Source organism: Rhinolophus ferrumequinum, chromosome 4 (assembly GCF_004115265.2).
Source record: "Rhinolophus ferrumequinum isolate MPI-CBG mRhiFer1 chromosome 4, mRhiFer1_v1.p, whole genome shotgun sequence".
NCBI classification, from domain to species: Eukaryota; Metazoa; Chordata; class Mammalia; order Chiroptera; family Rhinolophidae; genus Rhinolophus; species Rhinolophus ferrumequinum.
Window position 1 is genome coordinate 44435106 of NC_046287.1, and position 24715 is coordinate 44459820.

At 39.8% G+C, this 24715-nt stretch overlaps 1 protein-coding gene across 10 annotated transcripts in view; it reads right to left on the minus strand.

Annotated features, from left to right (window-relative positions):
• Positions 1-5764: 5764 nt before the first annotated feature.
• Positions 5765-24715, minus strand: part of DOCK9 (dedicator of cytokinesis 9) — a 257537-nt gene continuing 238586 nt past the window's right edge. For 3 of the 10 annotated variants that reach the window (XM_033105055.1, XM_033105056.1, XM_033105053.1), the window contains exons 46-53: positions 23340-23462; positions 22576-22689; positions 20840-20986; positions 16829-17039; positions 13665-13855; positions 10437-10537; positions 10162-10300; positions 5766-8103 (exon numbers count right to left, since the gene is read on the minus strand). In XM_033105055.1, coding sequence (XP_032960946.1) covers positions 7981-8103; positions 10162-10300; positions 10437-10537; positions 13665-13855; positions 16829-17039; positions 20840-20986; positions 22576-22689; positions 23340-23462 — 1149 coding nt within the window. In that variant the 3' untranslated portion in view covers positions 5766-7980. Of the gene's footprint in view, positions 8104-9178; positions 9187-10161; positions 10301-10436; positions 10538-13664; positions 13856-16828; positions 17040-20839; positions 20987-21872; positions 21909-22372; positions 22379-22575; positions 22690-23339; positions 23463-24715 lie in introns of all 10 variants that reach the window. The other 7 variants (XM_033105050.1, XM_033105051.1, XM_033105049.1 and 4 more) reach the window with 6 other exon arrangements.

The window sequence follows — 24715 nt, forward strand, 5'->3', positions numbered from 1 at the left end:
ATGTCAAATAGACATATGAAAAAATGCTGAACATCACTAATCATCAGAGAAATTAAATAAAAACCACAATGAGATATCACCAGTTGACAACATGGATGGATCTTGAGATTATAATGCTAAGTGAAATAAGTCAGACAGGGAAAGTAGAGAACCATATGATTTCACTGATATGTGGTATATAAAACTGAAAACAACAAAAAATAAGATAAACAAATGAAGGAACAAAAACTCATTGACATAGACAATAGTTTAGGCATTAACAGAGGGTAAGGGGGAAGGCGGGCTCTAGAAGAGGGTAAATCGGGTCTAATATATGGTGATGGAAAGAGAACTGACTCTGGGTGGTGAACACACAATGTGAGATATAGATAATGTATTACAGAATTGTACACCTGAAATCTATGTAACTTTACTAACAATTGTCACCCCAATAAACTTCAATTAAAAAAAGGAAAGATCCATCCATGTTGTCACAAATGGTGACAAGGTGAACTATTTCATCTTTTCTCATGGCAGAATAGTATTCCATTGTGCATACATACCACAACTTCTTTATCCATTCATCTATCGAAGGACACTTTGGTTGTTTCCATGTCTTAGCCACTGTAAATAAAGCTGCAATGAACATCAGAGCACATATATCTTTATGGATAAATGTTGTCACATTTTTTTGGTAGATACCCAGGAGAGGGATTGCTGGGTCACATGATAATTCTATTTGTAATTTTTTGAGGAACCTCCACACTGCCTTCCACAGTGGCTGCACCAGTCTGCATTCCCACCAACAGTGTATGAGGGTTCCTTTTTCTCCACAGCCTCTCCAACACTTGTTACTATTTGTTGTGTTTATGATAGCCATTCTAACTGGGGTGAGGTGATATCTCACTGTGGTTTTTATTTGCATTTCTCTGATGATTAGTGATGTTGAACATTTTTTCATATGTCTATCGGCCATTTATATGTCTTCTTTGGAGGAATGTCTATTCAGGTCCTCTGCCCATTTTTCAATTGGATTGTTTGTTTTGTTTGTTTGTTTGTTTTGTATGAGTTTCTTATATATTTTGGATATTAGCCCCTTATCGAAGAAGTTGTTTGTAAAAATCTTCTCCCATACGGTTGGTTGCTTTATTTTGTCGATGGTTTACTTTGCTGTGCTGAAGCTTTTTAGTTGGTATAGTCCCATTCATTTATTTTAGCTTTTACTTCCCTTGCTTTTGGAGTCAAATTCATAAAATTCTCTTTGAACCCAACGTTCATAAGTTTAGTACCTATGCTTTCTTCTATGTAGTTTATTGTTTCAGGTCTTACGTTTAGGTCTTTGATCCATTTTGAGTTAATTTTGGTACAAGGTGACAGATAGCAGTCCAGTTTCATTCTTTTGCATGTGACTTTCCAATTCTCCCATCACCATTTATTGAAGAGTCTGTCTTTTCTCCATTGCATGTTTTTGGCTTCTTTGTCAAAAATTATCTGTCCATATTTATGTGGTTTTATTTCTGGGTTCTCAATTCTATTTCATTGGTCTACGTGTCTGTTTTTCTGCCAATACCATTCTATTTTGATTATTGTAGCCCTGTAGTACAAGCTAAAGTCAGGGAGTGTGATACCTCCAGCATTGATCTTTTTCCTTAGGATTACTTTTGCTATTTGGGGTCTTTTGTGGTTCCATACAAATCTGACAATTTTTTGTTCTATTTCTTTAAAAAAATGCCATTGGAATTTTGATGGGGATTGCATTAAATATGTATATTGCTTTGGGTAATATAGCCATTTTAACTATGTTTTTCTTTGAATCCATGAACACGGAATGTCTTTCCATTTTTTTGTGTTGTCTTCAATTTCTTTTAAAAATGTCTTATATTTTTCAGTATATAGGTCTTTTACATCCTTGGTCAAGTTTATTCCTAGATATTTCATTATTTTTGTTGCAATTGCAAGAGGAATTTTCTTTTTTTAATTTTTTTTTGAGATTTTGTTGTTAGCATATAGGAGTGCAATGGACCTTTGTACATTCATTTTGTAGCCGGCAACTTTACTGTATTCGTTTATTGTTTCTGATAGCTTTTTGGTGGAGTCTTCAGGGTTTTCTATATATAACATGTCATCTGCAAAGAGTGACAATTTAACTTCTTCATTTATAGTTTGGAATCCTTTTCTTTCTTTCTCTTGCCTGATTGCTCTGGTAAGGACTTCCAATACTATGTTGAAAAGCAGAGGTTATAGGGGACAGCCCGGTCGTGTTCCTGAACATAGAGCAAAGGGCTTCAGTTTTTCACCATTAATTATGGTAGTAGCTGAGGGTTTGTCATATATGGCCTTTATTATGTTGCGGTATTTTTCCTCCTATACTCATTTTATTGTTTTAATCATAAATGGATGTTTTATCTTGTCAAATGCTTTTTCTGTATCTATGATATAATCATATGATTTTTGTCCTTTATTTTGTTTATGTGGTGTATTACATTGATCGATTTGTGTATATTGAACCATTCTTCTGCCCCTAGGATGAATCCCACTTGGTCGTGATGAATAATCTTTTTAATGCATTGTTGCATTTGATTTGCTAGAATTTTGTTCAGGATGTTTGCATCTGTATTCATCAGAGATACCGGTCTGTAATTTTCTTTTTTTGTGTTATCCTTACCAGTTTTTGGTATCAGGGTATTGTTGGCCTCATAAAATGAGTTAGGAAGTATTGTCTCTTCTTTAATTTTTTGGAAGTGTTTGAGTAGGACAGGTATTAGATCCTCTTTGAATGTTTGGTAGAATTCACTAGTGAAGCTATCTGGTCCTGGAGTTTTGCTTTGGGGAAGGTTTCGGATGACTGATTCAATTTCCTTACTGGTGATCGGTCTATTTAGATTTTCCAGTTCTTCATGATTCAGCCTAGGAAGGGTGTATGTTTCTAAGAACTTGTCCCTGTTTTATAGGTTATTGAATTTGGTGGCATACAGTCCTTCATAGTATTCTTGGATGATCATTTGTATTTCTGTGGCATCCGTAGTAACATCCCCTCTTTCATTTTTGATTTTGTTTATTAGTGTCGTTTGTCTTTTTATCTTAGTGAGTCTAGCTAACGGTTTGTCAATTTCATTAATCTTTTCAAAGAACCAGGTCTTTGTTGCATTAATTTTTTTCTATTATCTTTTTGTTCTCTATTTCAGTTAGTTCAGCTCTGATTTTTATTATTTCCTTCTTTCTGCTGACTTTGGATTTCATTTGTTCTTTTTCTAGTTCTTTAAGGTGTAACATGAGGTTGTTTACCCAGGACCTTTCTTCTTTGTTGAGATAGGCTTGTAATGATATAAATTTCCCTCTTAAAACTGCTTTCGCTGCATCCCCAAAATTTGGGTAGGAGGTATTTTAATTCTCATTTGTTTCTATGTATCTTTTGATCTCTCCTCTTATTTCTTCTTTGACCCAGTCGTTCTTTAGATATATGTCATTTAATCTCCAGATATTTGTGGTTTTTCCTACCGTCTTTTTGCAGTTGATATCCAATTTCAAAGCCTTGTGACCAGAGAATATGCTTGGGATGATTTGAATCTTAAATTTGCTGAGGCTAGTTTTATCTCCCAACATTCTCAAGGTCTATCCTTGAAAATATTCCATGTACACTAGAAAAGAATGTATAGTCTGGTGTTCTAGGATGAAGTGCTCTATAAATGTCAATTATGTCCATTTCATCTAATGTGTCGTTTAGGGCTGCTATTTCATTCTTTATTTTCTGTTTGGATGATCTATCCATAGCTGGCAATGATGTCTTTAGGTACCCCACTATAATTGTGTTTTGGTCATTTTCTCCCTTTAGTTCTGTTAGTAGTTGCTTAGTATATTTCAGTGCTCCTGATTGGGGGCATAAATACTGATGACTGTTATGTCTTCTTGTTGTATAGTCCCCTTTATCATTATGAAATGTCCATCTTTGTCTCTTGTTACCTTTTTAATCCTGAAGTCTGCTTCATCTGATATCAGAATGGCTACACCTGATTTTCTGTGAATACCGTTTGCTTGTAGTGTCAGTTTCTATGCTTTCACTTTGAGTCTATGTTTGTCCTTGTAGATGAGATGTGTCTCTTGGAGGCAGCATATGGTTGGGTTTAGTTTTTTTTATCCAATCTGCTATTCTATGACTTTTTATTGGTGAGTTCAGTCCATTTACCTTTAGGGTTATTATTGATATATGAGAATTTCCTATCATTCTATCTCTGGTTTTCTGGTAGGATGGTGTCTCCATTGTTTCTTTGCCTTTTTGTTGCTATTATTTCAGTGTGGTGGTATTCTATGATTTTTCCCTCTATTTCTTCTTTTTTTAATTTCTATATTTTAGTTCTGGATTTTTTTTTTTTGAGTGGTTACCATTATGTAAAACAAAGGTTCATATTTAAAGTATTCCATGTTCTTCAGCATGCTTTCTTTCTCCATTCTCTGAATGGTGCCAATTCAGACCATTACTCTCTCCCCTTTTATGTTTTTATTGTCACAAATCATCCCAATTTAAGTCTGAGTTGATTTGTATGCTGCAGTAGCAAATTGGTTTTTTCTTCTTTTTTTAAGTGTTTTCTTTTTTTCCTTCTTTACCCTATATGTTATGTTTAAGTGTGTAGTGTCCTACTTGGTGTAGGGGTTGCCATTTCATGCTTCTGTCTGTTCATAATACTACTCATGGTTTTGTACTCTTTTGATTTTTTGTTTTAGGCTGAATAGCCTCCTTCAGTATTTCTTTTAGTGCAGGTCGTGTGTTAGAAAATTCCCTCAGCTTCCGTATGTCTAGAAAGATCTTTATTCCTCCTTCATATCTAAAGGATATCTTTGCTAGATATATTATTCTTGACTCATAATTTCTCTCTTTCAATAGTTTAAATATTTGATTCCACTCCCTCCTGGCTGATTGAGTTCCTGCTGAAAAATCTGATGATAATCTAATGGGCTTTCCTTTGTAAGTTACTGTCTTCCTTTCCCTGACTGTCTTGAGGATTCTTTCTTTGTCATAATCTGAATGGAATTTCTACATTGAGTAACTCTGTCATATGGTTAAACAAGTCCATATGGTTATTTCATATGTTACCTTCCAATTTTCCATCTTTAATCTTAGCAGCTGACTCCATGCAAGGGGCTGGCTCTCTTTATGTACACTAACTACCTAGAGTTAGTTAATTCCTGGGTAGGAAATATCCCTGATAAGGTACTAACTAGAATTTTAATTCCAAAGTTACTTCAAAAACAATTTTCCCAAAGTGGGAATAGGGAGTTACTGTTTAATGAGTGCAGACTTTCTGTTGGGGATGATGAAAATATTTTGTGGATGAATGGTAGCGATGGTTGCATAACAACGAGAATGTATTTAATGCCACTGAACTGTACATTTAAAAATGGTTAAAATGGTAAATTTTGTTATGTATAGTTTACCTCAAAAAAAATAAGATCTATGTGAAACACTAAAAAATCTACTGAAAAATAGAAATATTTTTTAATGTTAAAAAATTTTCTCCAATAAATTGCTACTTTAATATGCAATTTTATTCTGAAATAAAATTTTGAAACATAAACTAAATGAGGTTTTGAATTGGTACGAATTTCTGTTGTTGCAGCGTCAATAGTAGATTTCCTCAACCTAGAGACGGCTCCTTTCTCCACTGCTGTAATAAATGAGGGCTGGTCACCTTCCAAGCTGAATCTATCTGATAACGGCATTGGTACAGATTACTCTCTACGTTTAATGATGAGATAGCAAGTTAGTTCTTTCTAGACTTATATTTATCTTGCTACTCGGTGACTTGAATTTTATGGCTTCTAAATGAGGCCTTTACAACTAGGAAATCCAGCTCAGTGACACAGGAGACAACATCGTATCTATTCCTGCTGATGTTAGAATCACGGTTTACTACACAGGGCTGGGGCCGTGAGACACTCAGGGCAAACCCACAGAAACATTTCTTAAGCCCTAAATCTGGATCCATTAATGAATGGGTTGTAGACTCTGGTGAGTTTCCATAACTCTCCACCATCTCTTCATGACCTTGTCTCCACCCATAAAATATAACCTCACCACTGATAGAGGACGTTTCAAAGATGCCAAAAGATCCTTGGCATCTGGGTGCTCAAGATGTACACACATCATCACATTTTCTTTCCTCCGTTGGTTGTGTAAAAAGACAGCCTTAAAAACCCTTCAATTAGGAAAACCATCCATTTTATTCCTTGTGGAAAGACTCCTCCTCTTTCAGCACTGGAAACACACGGGGCTGAGTGACAATGCACTGACTCACATGCTGGGTCACGTGGCACACCAGAGGCAGGACTGGCACCAGCAATCTGAGCCGTCACTTGACTTGAGTTCAGTGTTTGTGATAACGTAGGGCACAGGTTGTGTGTGCACACGTGGCCGCTGATGCGCTGCTGGGAGAAATGACCACTTTGTCCCAGAGTATTCATCTCAGAGCAAGTGAAGGTGATGATAAAGGTGGAAGCCTCGTATTACTGAAGATGAAAAGCCAGAGATAACACGTGTGTCCATATACTTGGGAGGAACTAGTAGAATTCAGAGCCAGATCACCGTGCAGAAAAGCATTTAGCCAAGTCCTCTGGAACGTCTCTTCCCTACACCTGCCTCTGGACATTTGTTACACAAAGGCAGAGAAACTGGCATAATAATTCCCCAGGTATCCAACCTCAGCTTCAACAATGACCAACATCTGTCAATCATGTTTCATCTCCCTATCCTCTTTTATTTTCTCAAGTCTTTTAAAGCAAATTTCATTTACCATGTCATTTCACCCCTGTGTATTTCAATATCCTGTCAAACAATAAATACCCAATATTCACTACTGGAAAATCAGCAATGTTATTTTTAATACAGATGTGGTACAGAATGTTTAATTACAGCAGGGCAGAGATTCTAGTTAAATAAAATTAAAAACCTTTATTTTCCTCAATATAAAATTACTAAATTAATGTCTTAAAAGAAAATATTACATGGTGAAAGCTTCAAATCACACCACTGTTCACCACAGAATTTTTGATTTACCAGTTACATACTCCACCACTTTGGCAAAAGGATGAACTTTTTAAAACAGTTCATAAACCCAACACAGCAAAGACTGTATACATCTCCATATTGCATGTTTTTATGTAGAAGAATAAAACAGCACGGTCTTGCATATCCTAAGAACAGCACGAATTCGTCACAAACGTAATGCAGAAGCCGATGTGAGGAGTATTAAAAATGTAGAAATGTAATACATGTATGTACAGAATACCAAGACTGTATTAACAAACTCTATATACATAACAACATACTGTACTACTTTAAACTTTTTTAGCATAGTTGTGTTTATTAATACAGACCTTTGGTTCTAAACTGCTTGACTAGTTTTAAGCTCACATACTTTCTTAAGCTTTCATGTTTTTTAGACACAAGTGAATGAGTATAAAAGCACTAAACCTCCTGGTTCACTGGTACAAAAATTACAACGGTCAGTTCCCTTAGGTCATCAAAAACTAGTCACAAAAATAGTTCTGGTATTCAACCTGAATGTGCCACAGGAAAAAAAAAGTTTTTCAAGATTTTTCCAGTTTAGCCTAGAGGCCAAAAGGCTACCCCAGCCTCAATTTCAGTGCTACGGTCCCTGCTATGTTCATTCTAGAACACTTATTTTTTTTGTAGGCCATTTATTTTACTACTACTCTGTAAGGAAGCATAGAATTTAATTTCAATTTAAGCGTGTCCACCACATACCTCTGTTAAGACATAATGAAAACTGAGTATTGCCGGCGAGATTTATAAAAATATGTGCCCTCTTATGACTCCTCTAGAAAATCTGCTATGAAATAACGCAGTTTCCTTTCTCTCCCCTTCCCCTGATTTCTCCTTGTGCTCAGTCTTCCCGTGTCTTGCGCGAGTGCAGTGAATAGCTTTGGAAATCGTCCTGAGTTTGCAAATGACCAAACAAGCCCCGCCCCGCGGTCCGTGAGGCGAAATCACAGAACGGAGGACGAGCTGCTGATCGCATGAAGCGCCGTGCTGCTCGGGGTCCCGCTGATGGCGTTGAAGATGTGAAGGGAATTCGCTGAAACGCTCGTCTTCTCCTCCAGGGGGCAAATCTCGAGGCACAGAAACACAGCATTACCCAAGCACAACACCCTGAACAGCATTTCTCAAAAAGGTGCATTTCATGCAACACACACGCTGGCGCCTCCAGGGGCCACCGTTGCTGTGATGCTGTGCTCATTCTAGGTAGCTTGGCTTTGGCGCTGTGCAGAGGGACCGTGTCACCTCATTTAATAAATGACCTTTTCCAGATCAGAATTATAAGGAGAAAGTCCAGGATACACATGTTTCCTTTAGAAGTTAGTGAATGGAGAGCCTTCTACACTCACCAGATTACAAGGCGGCTGAAGTCTGCCTTACACATACTTGATGGGGACACGACCTAGCAATGTCCCTTGGAAAAGTCTTTTAAAATGAATCTGGAGCATGTGTATTTCTCTACGCGCTCCTTTTCTCAGGGTCTTACTGATTTCCATCCTGGGACAGAGATAGGAGCTGCTCCTTTCACTGAGCAAGTCTCTTCTCCCATTCAGTAACGCAGGGAGGAGTTCTAAGGGCAAGACGTGACTTATTGTCAGGTAGAAACTGAGAAGAATATATATACTCAGAGATGCACCTGGAAAAGCCAGAATCAAGCCTACTTTTAGGTCATGACCCTTTCTCCTTAAGGGTTCAAAGGAGTTTAATCTTCATAGTTGTTGACATAACGGAAAGTTCAAAGTGTAGTTTAGAGCACAGGACTGCATCAAATGTCCATACAACCTGGGAGTTTATTTGAATATTTTCAGCCCATAATTGTTTCCTACTTTCATCTTTTCTAGTGCCAGATGCTGGCACCCATTGATCAAGCTCTCCATTCTACGGGAATCTGGAGGCCCCATGGAAAAGACCTTGAGCGCTCTCCAAAAACTTGTCCTCATAAGGCCCTCAAGGTCTGCTTAATTATTCACACACTTATTTCTTTAATCATTTTGATTTTTTTCTATTTTTCTAAATGCCCAGAAGAGGATTGCCTTCTTTTGCACATGCATTGTCATTATGCCATGTCTGCAGCTGCCCAAACTCAGGGATAACTTCGTGAGTCACTTTATCAAGTTTTACTAAAATAAAATTAAAAAATAACATTACCATCCCATCTGAATGTGTTAGCATGAAGGAGAAAAAAAAGCAAGCAAGTTAAAGTGTAGACATTTAAGTTAGTTTCCTGCAACAGAAATTACCTAACTAAATCATCATCACATGACATGTTAGCTGACACAAATGGTCCTGACTTCCATTTTGCAAGACTCAAACGCAATATGCAGGGAAGAGACAGAAGCAGTTACGTGTTCTCACGGCACTGACACTGACACTGACACAGGCTGGACTGTGCCTTGGAAGGAGTTAGTACGTTGCTGGAGAATGGACCCCTCTACAATTACGTGGAAGTTGCTCTTTGCCATTTACTTGGTTCCCTGGGCAGCTGTCCCCTCTAAGGTCTACTGAGCCCACATACGTGATCCGACAGAAAGGAATTCATATAGGAAGGCGACAGTAGCAACGTAATCAGGAAAGATTCCCATAATGACAAATAGTACAGAGGGAGCCATGAAGAATCCACTGGGGCACCTAGATTAGCTGTAAATAGCCAAAAATTGAACAACCCTATTTTTGTAAATGGCAAAAGACATTGAATGCAACAGATAATTCCTTAAACTGGGTTGGGAAACCCTGTTCTCTCAAAGGACTGGGCGATTAAAGAAAATTCTCGGAACAGTATGGGATTTCTTTTTTATGTGAGGCTTTTGTTTGTTTGTTTGTTTGTTTGTTTGTTTAAATAGATTGGGGTGGGAGGGACAAATCTTAGGAACCAGGGCCACCTTGAAAAGTGCTGAAGAAAAGATGGGTGCTGCTCTTTTCTAGTCACATTAGATAATAATAACAGGTGGGCAATTTGTTAGCTGTTCCCCAAGTAACCTGTGGTTCGGTAGTAACAGCAGTGTAGCATGCTACATTATTCTTCAGATATCAAAATTCTGGAAGGATGCGGAAAGATGTAGGCGATCATAGAGTGTACTGAAGATGCTCACTAATGCAGGCTCCCTAAACGAGGACTCCTGTGTGACACCTACCTGTTCATGCATGATTTCAGAGAGCTCTTTTGCCATCTCCCTGTAGTTGGCTTTCATTTCCTCCTGATACTCTAACTGGTCCTCTTTAATCAGACGTTCATTTACTGCTAGGGCTTGACCACAAGCTTCCACGAATTGCCTGAAATGGTACAGGAGAGGAAACTAAAAGCATGTTGAGGACGAAGAGATTGAGACCAAGTGGTCGTATCTCTTTCTTGAATGAGCACAGAAATTGTTAATATTTGGAGAGGAAAAAAATTCCCAGTGTACTTTACCTGAAAACTTCTTTAAGCAACTTCACTTTATTGTCAGGATACCTTTTTGTGTTTGTGTCATCTAAGAAAGCTCGGGCATATGCTAGTGGACCAGCATTGACCTAGATAGAGAACAAAGATTTTAAATTATGTTTTAAAGCTAATAACCGTTATCATTGATTTAGTTTCAGTTTGGCATCTGCTAAAATTGATGCTTGAGTTAGTCATGACCGCTGCCCTCTAGGAACTTACAACCCCAAAGAGGAAACCATGAACAAAGCTTCTATGGTTATGTGATTTGATTTTATCATCTTAGCCATCCTCATGGCAGTTGTGCTGATGGTTCATTTTATGTAGGAAGAATCAAAGCTTGGAAAACTTAAGGACCTGTTCAAGGTCGCACATCCAATAAGCAAAACACCTGAGATCAGAGCCCATGTATTTTAACAGATATTTGTGGCACACTACACTGAACAGAGATGTCAATCTGGTAAGTTCAATGAAAAACTGAAAAATAAGGTATGTATGTCAGTTTTTAAAAAGCTACTTTTCACCTCATTGAATTGTGTAGACAGCCGTGGACAAACCGATTTGCTCTCCTTGAATGATGTAACCTGAAGGGTTCTGGAAAGCCAAAGATTAGGGGCATTTAGCAACAGGGTGTGTGAACCAGACCACTGCATTTCTCAATTAGCCCAGAAGAGTTCTCTGAAGTTGGGTTAAGTCAGGAAATGTGGGAATGTGGATAAAGAGTAGACACACTGTATGGGAAGGAGAAAGTTCCGGCATCTGAGACAAACTTGGGAAAGTACTTTACCACACGATTATTGCCTAAGTTTTCCTGGATGATCTGGTGAGCTTGGAAGGTCAGTCAGTAGGGAGCCACCTGTCCTGTCTGTCACTGTGGGCTGTGGTTCTGATCCATGGTGTGCAGGACTTGAACAGTAATGGCAAGAGATCGAGGTGTGGAAATTTACACCACAGGTGGGGGAGGGGACACAGAGGGCCATTTCTAACAGCTGGGCCCGCTGAGACAGGAACCACTAGCTAACCTTCTGAGATGACTGAATGTGTCATGATACTGGATCTGTGCGTAGGGAACTATGTTAATAACCTGCTACCCAAATGCCCGATGACCCAAAATGACACATATACAGTTGGCCCTCCTATTGGAAAACGCTGCATCTGTGGATTCAATTAACCACGGATCAAAAATATTTTTTCAAAAGTTACACTGTTGCCGACATGCAGTGCGCGGTCAGGTCTACAATGGTTGTATCTGCACTGAACACGTACAAACGTTTTTTTCTTGTCAGTTTTCCTTAAACAATACAGTACAGCAGCTATCTATATAACATTTACATTGTGTTAGGTATTATAAGTAATGTAGAGATGATTTGAAGTATACTGGAGGATGTGTGTAGGTTACGTGCAAATACTATGTCGTTTTAAGTAAGGGACTTGAGCATCCACAGATTTTAATATCGTTGGGGGTTCCTGGAACCAACCCCCCACCCCCAGATTCCAAGGGGCGACTGTATTCAAGTTTAAGAAAATGGAAAGGGGAAAGTTGATGAAACTTCATAAGGTCTAATGTGACCAGAACTTGGAGTGCAACACCATGAAGCCACCCTGCTGGTTCTGGCCTGCACAACAGCAAACCCCAGTGTGGCTCTGGGTGAAAGAGTTGCAGAAATGCACAAATAAAATGATCAAGTTAATTCCCTCTGGTCCTCACTCTGTGTTACCCTGGTAGGTGCACATGTATAAACTTAATCTCATTTCATTATGCAGTTCTTTGCTTTTTAAGATGATTGAGCATTTGTAAAACTCTAAGGTCACAGTCAAAGGGCAGGGCACATTTTGTCCTCTAGAAAGCTCAACCTGTCCAGCCCCACCTTTTACTGGAGCCCACACCCTTCTGCTGGCCTTCCGATAGAGGCTGGATGTTCTCAGGTCACGTGACTGAATGGTTTTGTTTTCAGCTGCAGAAAATGTGGCCTCTGGCCCCATTGTGTAATCACTCACGTTGCTGGAATATTTATCATATTCACTTGATAACTTATTTTGGCATCTAAGTTTTTGGAGCTGTAGTAGAAGAGGTTGAAAACAACCTATAAATACTTTTGTAGTGAATATGTGAATGTCATTCAGAAAAATGTGAGGCAGCAACTCAGCACGACTCTGATAAAAAGTTGACAAAAACCGATTTCAGAAAATGAACCAAGAAAACCCCCAAATCTATGTATTGCAATCTACATGGAACTTGCATAAACACACCCTTCTTGAAAGGGAAAACTATTGGAGATACACACACGTACACACACATGTAAAACATGTGCTAGAATTATTTACATACACTGAAAAATATCAATAAAGCAAGAGGCCTACTGATCACTGGAGGGAGATACCCCAAGATTTACCAATTTCCTAAGAAACCATATAAGTAAAGAAACCTTTTTCAAAATGTGTTTTTGAAGTAAACAGAAACATGTATATAGTGTAAGTATATAGCTTGGGGGATTTTCATAAACTGAACATATTTGTATAATCAGTACCCAGCTCACTCGGATAGCTATATGGGGAAAAAATGTGTCTTGACCCCTACCTATACCACATACAAAAATCAATTCTAGATGGGCTGCAGAGCTACGCAGGAATGCTAAACAGAGCAGGAAAACATGAGAAAACATGTCTGAAACATGTTTAAGAACAGATTTCTTAAAGAGGACACAGAAAATGCTACCCATAAAGAAAAAAAAAATCGATATATCGGGCTATATTAAAATGAATTTCTATTAATGAAGACACCATTATGAGAGTAAAACTTAAGGAACTTTTTTCAGGTACCATTTTCATAGAAACCAGAAAACAATAGTTTTATAAGAAAACCTACAGCTACCCACACTTCTTTTTATTTAGAAGAGTCTTAATGCTCCCCAAACCCAGAATTCCCCAAATTAGCCCCAAGCCAGGTGAGCATGCAGAGCTGTGTTCTGCCCCAGGCAGGCAGCTCCAGTGAGAGACTCCTTCCTGCATGTGGGGTGGGGTGGGGACCTCAAGGCCACTGTCCCCTCTGGTGTCAGGAGGAACTGCACGGACATTGCCGGGAGGCAACGGGGATCCCCAGGTAAAGTCAGGGATCTACAGTAGACCTTGCTGGTGTGAATGACCTAAAACTTTCCAAGGTCTTCAAGGAGCCTTTTCTTCTGCTGCCCTGTGGCTTGCTCTGCCTTGCGCCTGGCTCACCTGGACGCTCACGCTGCCCTGGAGTTTCAGCTGCAGTTTGATCATGTCCACGTCAGCCGAGGAGCACAGCTGCCGGAGCTCAGCCACTTTCTTACTCATCTCATCAATGGCCACTTCGATGGGGTTCAGGTCGGTGTGGTGCTGGTACATGACGGGGATCCGCTTCTTTACGTAAGGGAAGCAGTGTATTGCTGTGGGGGAAGGGGTCCCACATTTATTCCACAGCCGGCATGATCTTTACTATCCTTGAGGTAGAATTATTATTCCCAGGTTACAGACAAGGGACCAAAACTTGTCAAACTCATATGCTAGTATTTTGTGGAATCAGAATACTGTTTTTCTTTATCATTGTGAACGTTTAATGACAGGTTGTATCGTCTAAAGTCAAGAGACTTGGTTCCTTGTTAACATTTAATGTGAGAAGTGTGCGCTTGTGAGGAAGAGACAGCTGAGAAGTGACTGTAGGGCAAGAAAATATTTCCAACCGGGTGAAAGTCTGGGCGTGATTCGGAAGACTCTGGAATAGTGGTTGGGAAGAAACTCCACTGCAGAAGTTCCATGAAAGAAGGAACGGAGGGGCTCGTACTGGGAGGCAGGCTCAGAAATGTACACTGAAGGGACCTGGAGGGTGACCATTAGGTTTTTCAAATGACTACAAATTGAAGTTGACTGAACTATCCAGGAAAGTGAGCCTTCGCTGGATCCAGAAGGCAGGGAGGGCCAGGGTTCCCCTACAACTTGGAAGACCAAAGGTCAGGTTTGAAGCCATATAATGAAAGAAAAACCTAAGGTATTAATAACAAGAGGGAAACCTCTCAAGTTCAAAGTCTTCAGGATATCCTGGTCTGTGTGTCTTTAACTAAAGGTTGATATAGTTTATATGTTCTTAGTAGCATTTTTATACTAAATCTTTACCACTAAATCTTTACCACTGCCCACTACCTATTCTTTCAATATTTTGAGATCTTTCAGGGCAAAAGCTGCACCCTTGTTTTGCATTTTGTTGTACTACAATCGTCTTTTGGTCATCAACCTCAGAGGCAAGGCACTGAATGGTAGGTGAGATCTGGCAAAATGAAGTACATTTTCCCCCCTCCTGGGTATGATTCACAAAATCCTTTAACACGAGATGGACAGTACAACTCTCATTTTACAGATAAAGAAATCAAGGCACAGAGAGGTGAAGTGACCTGCCCAAGGTCACACAGTGAGGACGTGACACAGGTCTGCAGGGCCCAGGCCCAGGCTTAGCACTGCCCACACTTTCTCAGCCTCCCAGCTGTGCAGGGTGATTACTTTCCGAGCCAATAACATGTGTCTACTTTGCCTCTCTCTGCAGTGGAGTTACTCTTGGATCCCTCTGTTCCGGCAGATAGAGAGCTCTGCTCATGTCGTTTACCTAATCTATTTCTGTGACAAGATTGTACATTGTAACCCGGAAGGACATTTGCCCAGGGAAAACACCCTCTGGTAATAATGGTTTATGAATTGGTATGCCACCTGAGCGGAATAATGGTAGTAAAAAATCCTGGCCCTGACTCATCAGAGAACAAGTTTTATTTAAAGCAGTTCTCCAACTTGGGTGCGAACTACAACTGGCTGGGTCCCACCCCCAGAGAGTCTGATTCATAGGCCTGGGTGGGGACCGAGAATTTGCATTTCTAACACGTTTCAGGTGATGCTGATGCTGCAGACCCAGGAACAGCTACAGTATCGATAAGCAGCTACTGAAGGTCATCACAGCCGTAGGGATAAACACTGTAAGCTGATAATGCTCACGAAATGACTGCATCTGGAAATGTAGTTATCATGCTTAATAAGAAGAATGTGCTTCTGTGTCATCAGGAAAACAATTCATCGACATGTGAGGGACAGACAATATTGTTTGTGCTTTACATGTTATTTTACTAGGAGTAGGGACTCTTTCCTTCCTCCCTCCCTCCCTCCCTTCCTTTCTTTTTAAATGTTAACTTTTATCCCAGTTCCCTCATAGGAAGAGTGAAAAGTCTGCAATATGTTGCTCTGAGCTCTTTTATAATGAGCCATATTCTTACTTTGTTAACAGCTTTACTCAGATGTCAATCATATCCCACACAATCCACGCATTGAAAGTGTACAATTCAATGGAGACAGTGGACCCTCACCAGAAATGCAGCATCTTACCAGTGCTCCTTTCATTTATCATGATAATGTGCCATGTGATCGCCCACATGGAACACTTGACGACATGACCTCTAGACAAGTAGTGGGTGCTTTCCTGATGGGATGTAATTATAGCCACTCTTTGAAAAACTATATAGCGGATATAGACATACCTGACCTGAATAGGTCTCCCCATTGATTTTTTTTTTTAAAGTCAAGAAAGTGTTTTACTTTAGGTTACCCCAACCATGTTGCTGACCCTAACCTAAGAGTAGATGAGTCAAGCTCCCCCAAAGAAGGTAAAAAGCACTCCCAAGATGAATCCACACTTGTCAGGAACAGGAAAATGATGCAAAACACGTTTCTGAGAATGGGTTATCGATGGCTCAACAGTACTGAAGGAGTAATTAAAACTCGGCAGCAGCTGAACAGGTGGCCTCTGCAAGCAGTGAAGCCTCTTGGTACTAGAGGAGGGATTCAAGCTGCGGTTGGCCAACCACTCTCAGAGACCAGGTAGAAGGGATACAGCCTCATGTCCTATTGATTCACTCAGCTTAAAATCTCTGAGCAGGTTCATGCTGGGACCTGGGAGGCAGAGCTTGCAGGCGGTCTCTTCCCATGAGGCAGACATATACTGTGTGCAGGCCATGGGCCTAAGGGGGGTCCCGTGAGGGTTTCAGAAGGCGTCTGCAAATCACCTGGGATTATGTGCAGAAGTACTCTGAGGAGCTAAGGGCCCACTGCTTTAATCCGATTCTAAGAAGGGTAAGTAACCTTACCCTGGATAGGAACTTCTGGTCTGGTGGAAGAAAATGCAAACGGATAAACCGAACAACGTCATGAGCATTCAAAAGCAAGTCTTAGATAAATGTTAAATTGAAATGAATATGTGGGGGAAGTTAATAAGATCGAAGGCCCCTTCCAATTCTAGAAGCTTCTGGATTCCTCCCAGAGAGCTCTACCTTGGTTTCCAGGCTGAGGTCTGGATGCGATTCTGAAAGAAAGCAGCCAGGACACGGTACCTGTCAATATGGTACGCCGTTTGCACTGCTCCTCAACGCCACCCTGCCTTTTCCCGGCCTGAGTGAAGGGCATTTCAAACATGAAGCGACGGATGTTATGGGATCTTTCGAACTCCGTTTTCCTTTCTTGCAGTTCTTTTTCATCAAAGAACGGGATCACGTGGGTCACCTGGATATATGCGTACTTGGAATCCAGATCCTTAGGGTTGACCTTTAAATGAATAAATAAAATGGAAGATTGGTGCTATGTGAAGGATTCCTTTAAAGCATACCTAAACTGTGTTTTCCTACTTTTTATTAGTAAAAGTTTTGAAAAAAATTGAAAAAAAGAACAACAGTAAACCAATATTCACAATCCTGCCACTTAGAACAATTGCTACTACTTGGCTATATTTGTTTCAAATATACAGACACATACACATAGGAGGCCTGACAATTAAGTTTGTGAACTGTTGCAACGATGTTGCTAACCTTTTTTAATATCAGAGGGATTATTCATTATGAATTTGTACCAAATGAACAAACAGTTGACCAAATTTACTCTTTGGAAGTGCTGAAAAGACTGCGTGAAAAGGTTAGACAACCTGAACTTTTTACCAACAATTCATGGCTCTTGTATCACAACAATGTACCAGCTCACACGGCACTGTCTGTGAGGGAGTTTTTAGCCAGGAAACAAACAACTGTATCGGAACACCCTCCCTACTCACCTGATCTGGACCTAATGACTTCTTTCTTTACTGAAAGATAAAGGAAATATTGAAAGGAAGACATTTTGATGACATTCAGGACATCAAGGATAATACAATGACAGCTCTGATGACCGTTCCAGAAAAATAATCCAAAATTGCTTTGAAGGGTGGACTAGGTGCTGGCATTGGTGCATAGCTTCCTAAGGGGAGTGCTTCGAAAGTGACCATGGTGATATTCAGCAGTGAGATATGTAGCACTTTTTCTAGGGTGAGTTCGCGAACTTAATTATCTGACCTTGTGCATACAGACGTGTTTTTTAGCTGGACCATTTCAAAGTGGTACTCATCATGACACTTCAGCCAACAACCACTAACCACGAGGACATTCTCCTCCATAACCACAATACATTAGCACACCTAACAAAAGTAATACTAACTCTTGAATATCACCCAATACCCAGTCTGTCTTAAAATTTTTCAAATGTCCCCAAAATGTTATTTGTAGCTATTTCTGTTTGAACCAGAATCTAATCAAGGATCACATTTCACATTTAGTTCTTACATCTCTCTAGTCTTATTTAATCTAGAAGAATCCTCACTATGTTTTTCATGACATGGAAATGTTTATTTTAGCAATAATATTTAAAATCTAGGTCCCCAAATTATAATTAATCTGTAGACAGATTAGATGTAAACAAATGTAGATGAACTAATTTAATACAGGTACAGACTAATGTAAGCCTAATCTAACTGTAAATTTAGTTCCTGATTAACTCAGCACATAAATGCTTTTGAAACTATATTGCTGGAATTAGCGGTGCTCTAACTTCTGGGACATGCTAGAAAATTAAACACAGGCATTTTTCATACAAAAACACAAGCTAATTTATTAGGGAGACAAATAAGTTTTGCACATATTAACTGTATTTAAGCTTCTAGAACAATAAGAGGGGACAAGAAATGACTGTGCAGAGAAATTGGAGACTATACCGGAATCAAGGCAGGCAAATAAGTGAGGCCAAGAAGGTTTTACTGGTCTCAAATTATCATGCACCACTGTTCTCTTAGAGACGTTTATCAAGAAAAGTGAAAAATAGATGTGAAAGTGCCTGAACCTTTGGAAGTTAAGAAAATACGCAGTCATGAGTTGTTATTTCTATTTTAGAAAAAGCCATCTGGCCAATCGCTGTGATTGTATTCAGAGCTATTAAACTCAGCAGAAACTTGATTAACTTTCCTTAGCAGAAACAACTTAAAAGCAGTGCAAATGAACATTCCTGCTTAGCTTTAAGTGGCATTCCCCTCGTCTTCATTTTCAGGGTTGTATGTATGTATAAGCAGAAGGAATGCATGACTGGTGTTCAGTGGAAGAGAAGGAGGTCTAGGACGTCTTTCAGCTGCTGCATCAGGGACCACGTAGGGAAAGGGAAAGAAGACTGCACAAGGACCTTGAGAAACGGTTATAAAGTCACAGCTTGACCTGGACAAAGGTTCCGGTTTCTGACAAAAAGGCAAATTGGACCTGAGCAATTTGGTCTAGGAAGACAGTAGGCCTTAACAAGGTCGTGTTGAGGTTTCTGTTAGAAACAGACCAACAGCAAGTGTTTATCCCGTTTCCTTTGTGTCACTCTGTGAAAACGACAGTGCAGAATTATCCTGAAAGGACCAACAAGAGAGGACAGAAGACAGCCGTGCATGAGGGGGTTTAATGAGTTTCTGGAAGGCAGGTGAATGGAGGTGTGCAATCTAATTTGGCAGAGCGGAGAAAGTTCCCATGCAGACAGATAACAAGTGAGTCAGAGCACCACCCCTAAGAAGCCTGCTGCTATAGCCTGAATGTCTATGTTGCTCCCCAAATCCATATGTTGAAATCTTAACCTCCAGTGTGTTGGTACTAGAAGGTGGGAGCTGATTAGGTCATGAGGGTACAACCCTCATGATGGAATTATTGCCCTTATGAAAGCGACCCCACAGAGCTCCCTCACCCCTTCCACCACATGAGGACACAGTGAAAAGATAGCTGCCTATGAACCAGGAAGAAGGACCTCACTAGACACCGAATCTGCTGGCACCTTGACCTTGGACTTCCCAGCCTCCAGAACTAGGAGAAATAAATGTCTGTTGTTTACAAGCCACCAAATCTATGGTGTTTGTTACAGCAGCCTCAATGCACTGATATCCGCAGACGACCAGCACTAGAATTAGGGTGACTGGGAGAGGTGTGAGGCAGAAACCAGGGCAAGGGTCCCAAAGTCTATCTGGAGTGGGGAAACCCAGGTTCCCTTCCCTAGTCCCCGTTCCACAAGACAGAAGACAAGGTTTCTTGGAGAAACTGGTCTGGAGAAAGTCTAAGTGGGGTCACCATTCTCAGAAGAAAATGGGTGAAGTAGAGAGTGGAACACAGGGTGCGTAGGTAAAAGGCTGCAGGCCGAACCTGGGACCTTCAGCCCTTGCTTGTCTCGTGCATCCAGAATCCAAAACTACTGCTTTCCTCGTCCCTTCCCTTACCACGGGCGGAGATTGGGAGATTCTCTTCTGGAGAAAACGAAGGGCCCCAAGGGAACACATTCTAGACACTGAGTACTCCTAAACTCAGGATGGAACGTGAACTAATAGAAGGAGGTAGAGCTTATCATTGCTGGAAACTGAGCAGGTGGAAGATTTTTAATGCAAAGAACAGGAGCTCTATTTTGGCCTGAGTTTCAGAAAGGAATACCCAACTTCCTAGAGATGTCCTGAAGACAGGGGGACACATAAATATACAGGAGAAACAAAGTAGGTTTGGAAAGGGTCTTCATGAGAGCAATATAGCAGAGAACAACCTCTCTAAATAGAAGGCTGATCTCTTTCCTACACCATGTGCTGCCTAGTTAGTTCCTTCCTTGATCTGTCCGTCTGTTGATCCATCTGTCCACAAATCCAACAACCAGTCAGACAGTGTCAGGTCCTATGACAGGCACTAAGTGTGCTAAGTGCAAGGGGACCGAGCAGTGAGCAACAGAACCTTAGATGCTACTCTTACACAGTTTCTAACTATCTGGACTAAAAATGGTATATCCTTTTAGATGTTAATTATTTTATAAAAGAATATCTTTTTAAATTATGAAATAAAGATATGCTTAATGAAGGACATCTGGAAAGCATAAAAAGGTGTTAAGAAGAAAAACTATATACTTGCCACTAAGGGCCAACTATTCTTAATTTTTTCCTGGGTCTTTATTTTTTTCTATACACATTTAAGAATATATAGTACATTATTAATCATATATAATCAAAACAACATTATATTGCTGTGAAATGTTTTCAAACATGGTCATACCTTGCCAGAATCCTGTATCATTTTGACATTTTCAGAACCGAATTTATCTGAGTAAAGTTTGAGGAGTCTCTGAGAAATTTCTGACAGAGGCGTGAGTTTGGGTTCTTTGTAAATATACTCCTTTCCGTCTTCATCTTCAAAGAATCCCTGTGACATAAAGTACAATTAGAGCTATCTACAAATACATTCCCAAGGCTACCACTTAGGAAGGGTTCTTTTGTTATAAGGATTAAAAAAAAAAAAAAAAAAAGAGAAATGATTCGAAATAAAACCCTAATTTAACAGGCTTTCCAAATAGGAAGGGAAATGACAATAATGTGAAGTCTGGGTGCAAAGATAAAGGAAAACACAAAATTGCACACTCATTCAAGAATGCTGTCATTAAGTGTTGAGTGAAATGAAAGATTGGGGATTCAAGAACATGTAGTCTCGGTGAAGTCTGATGATGGGATTCAAGCCTGTTTCACTTTCCCAAAAACACAACTTGCTAGGGCATGCTTCAGCAACCTGTTGCAGGCAGGTCTCAGAAATGCACACACATCCCTTCTCCGGACCGTTCCCACTTCCACAAGATTTTACGGCATAAATAGAAGCATTCAGGCCTGGAGTAGGTTCAGCAAAAGCTATGTAAAGTTTGTAGACATTCTATTTTGTTTTGCTGATAAGAAAAACATTAAAGGGCTATAATATAATATCAGAAAGTATTTTCTTTATCACCAGTCATATCACCAATACTTATTTACATTGTCATGTTTTAGCACCTATCATGTCTGAATACAACAAGGCTAAGAATTGCATGGGAAGTGAAAAAGGTTGAAAGTTTAAAAGTCCAGATTGGGGTTAATATTTGGAAAAAAAAAAGTTTCTCATCTAAAATAAGGGAGAAAATGGTGCCAAAAACACAGTATATATATGTATATATATAAAAAAAATGCAGGCTAACATGAAACAAAAAAACACCCACATCAAACTAGGAGTTTAGATGCAGTAATTTCACTACATTATTTGCTTTTTAAGCATTTACTGTAATTACCTCCACATCTGTTTCACTGTCTGTAAACTGGTATTGCTATAAAGTTATAAAAGACAATAACAGAATAAATTGAAGGTCATATAATGCTCATAGAAAACCACACAGCCTAAATAAATGGATTATAATTTATACCATTTAATCATGTTAGAGACTTGGAGGTTAAATGTTCAGTTAAATTTAAATTAACCCTTTCATGTAGGGTTTCTGAAATATTACAATGGTAAATATACTCGTGGAGATATTGTATTGTTATAAAAGACAGAGATGCACAGGGACAAAAAAAAACACCCAGAATCTTAATTTTGGTTTAAAACATGCAGTATAGATGTATGAGGAAACAAATGATTTATTTCTGTAAATGGAATAAAGTGTTATTATTTATTTATTTTTTTTGGAGTTTGTAATGACTGGATATACATACAGACTTGCAAAGGAAACTTGCAAACCACACTGAAGTACCAAAGATGCCGCTAAGAAAGTCTTACGATGGGAGAACTTACCGCTGCCTTAAGAAAGTAATAAAGAAAAGACAGGAAGAAAGAAAAAAAAAAAAGCAGAAAGTTTACTACTGAGGAAGAATTATACTAAATATGACAAATTCATCAAATTAGCATTTATAGAAAGGAGAAAATTTACAAAATACAATTTTATAGTGTCAAAAAAAAAGGCTTGGGACAGCCTTCAGAACAAAGAGAAGGCTCACCTGTCCAAAGAAGGCTACTCGGAAGTAGGTCCCCAGGAGCCTGCGGCCTGAGTGCATGACCTCGGTCACTTTGCTGTACGCCCGGTGTAGTGTGTCATACAGGTGGGCCAGCCTCTGAAAAGCACAACAAAACCCACATCTTCCTACTTGCAACTAGTAGAATCAGTTTTAAAATAACACATGAGATCGCAGGGGGGAAAATCCTTGGACTTCAGTTAAAGAGAAAAATAAAAAATGTATTTTGATTGCACAACTGGTATCACTCATTTTTGAATTATAATGTTTCCTACCCAAAGGGCCATCTTTCCACAAGGCAGGAAATGAATTCCGTTTTCAAATGAACATGAAATGTTTTCAGTCCTAGCTTTTCCTACTCCATTTGATATGCTAAGAGAAACTGGATGATCTCGCCAGCCTAAGAAGGATGAAAGGGACACCACTGTCCCATGCAGGTGGAGCAAGAAAGACTTCTGAGAAAAAAGGCAACTAACTGGTGATTATAAAACTGTGTTCCTGGCAACCTGTCACAGGAGTTCCAGAACTACCAACTCCTTGGTTGCGATCTGGGGACTGCAGAGAGGTAGGGCCTGTGTGTGCGACCTCTGATGGCTCTGGCAGTGGTGACCTCCAGTGGGATGTGGAGGGCCAGAGACCACTTGCCCACCTGACCATGGCCTCTTTGCTCTTTTCACACGTAAAAACATCTAGGGACACGTGGCACTCCACTGTCCTCTCAAACAGGAAGAAGGAAGCCATTCAGATACCTCAAAATCCCTCCGTTTCTCATAGATGGGGATGATGAGTTTGTAGATGTCAGCGATGAGCTCGTAGCGTTCAGCCTTCCAGAGTCCATCCGCACACTGCTCCAAGAGCTCCATGAGCACATCCTGATCGAAGAAGAAGGCCACCGGCCAGAGAAGAGTGTTACAGGGACCACGACACAGCAGTCCTTGCAGAAAGCATAACTGGTTAAGTCAGCTAGGGGGAAAATGCCAAAATATGGACTATTTTAAAACACTAACTTCCACGTTTATAACAACTCATCACTATGTTCTTTTTTAAAAATGAGCTATTTCTAATCATGTTTACAAGCAGAAAGGTAGGGTCACATTATATGACTGTGTAATAGTTAATTGCAAGAAAAAAACTGACATTGCTAGGCTCTCAGTTTTTGTTCTTCTCTTTTTACAAATATTATTAGAAAAATTTTTTTCCTTTCTGAGGAATGATGACAATGTTGAGACATGCAGAGTTACTAAGCATGACTTCAACCTAAATTAAATATCTCAGAAGGCAATTTAGTGATGGCGGGTGGAAGGCACTATGCCTGCCTCACCAACATCCTTTTCTCCTTCCCTTGGAAATTTACTTATTGAAGTTTGGGTAGTCACCTGGCCTCCATTAACGCCCTCGAACTTTGGAGGAAGTTAACACTATCCATGACTCAAGGGTTGGGGCATGTGGCTCAGATTTAAGCTAATTAGCATCAATCTATTTCCTGGCCACAGACATTGCTTCATCATGGGTGGACATGTGACCTAAACAAGCCAATCAGAGTGAATTTTAGGACCATAGCTTGGAATGCTGGGACAGAAGTGCTCTCCCCTGACTGGACATGGGAAGCAGCATGTAGCGTCACTAGGGGTGGCACCCATCTCGTGGCCAGCCAGGGGCCTGTCTCCTTAGTAACAGAGTGAAGGGCTCCCTCTCCCTCCCAAAGCCACCGAATCACTGATAACTGGTGTTTGGATTGTTCACAAAGGTTTTCTCCTGTGTTTTCTTCAAGAAGTTTTACGGTTTTACATTTACAGTCTATGATCCATTTATTTTTGAATATAGTATAAAGTGCGGGTCAACGTACATCTTTTTCCATATGTATGTATGTCCTATTTTTGAAACAGCATTTGATGAAAGACTATCCTTTTTCCATTGACTTGATTTGAACCTTTGTCAAAAATTAATTGACTATAGGTGTGTGGGTCTATTGCTGGCTTCTCTATGTTGCTCCATTGAGATGTGTCTATCCTACATTGTGCCAATACCACACTGTCGGGGTTACTACTGTAGCTCTATAGAGGGGTTTCTCTGCAGCGACACTACTGACATTTGGGGCCAGATAACTCTTTGCTCTGGGGGGCTG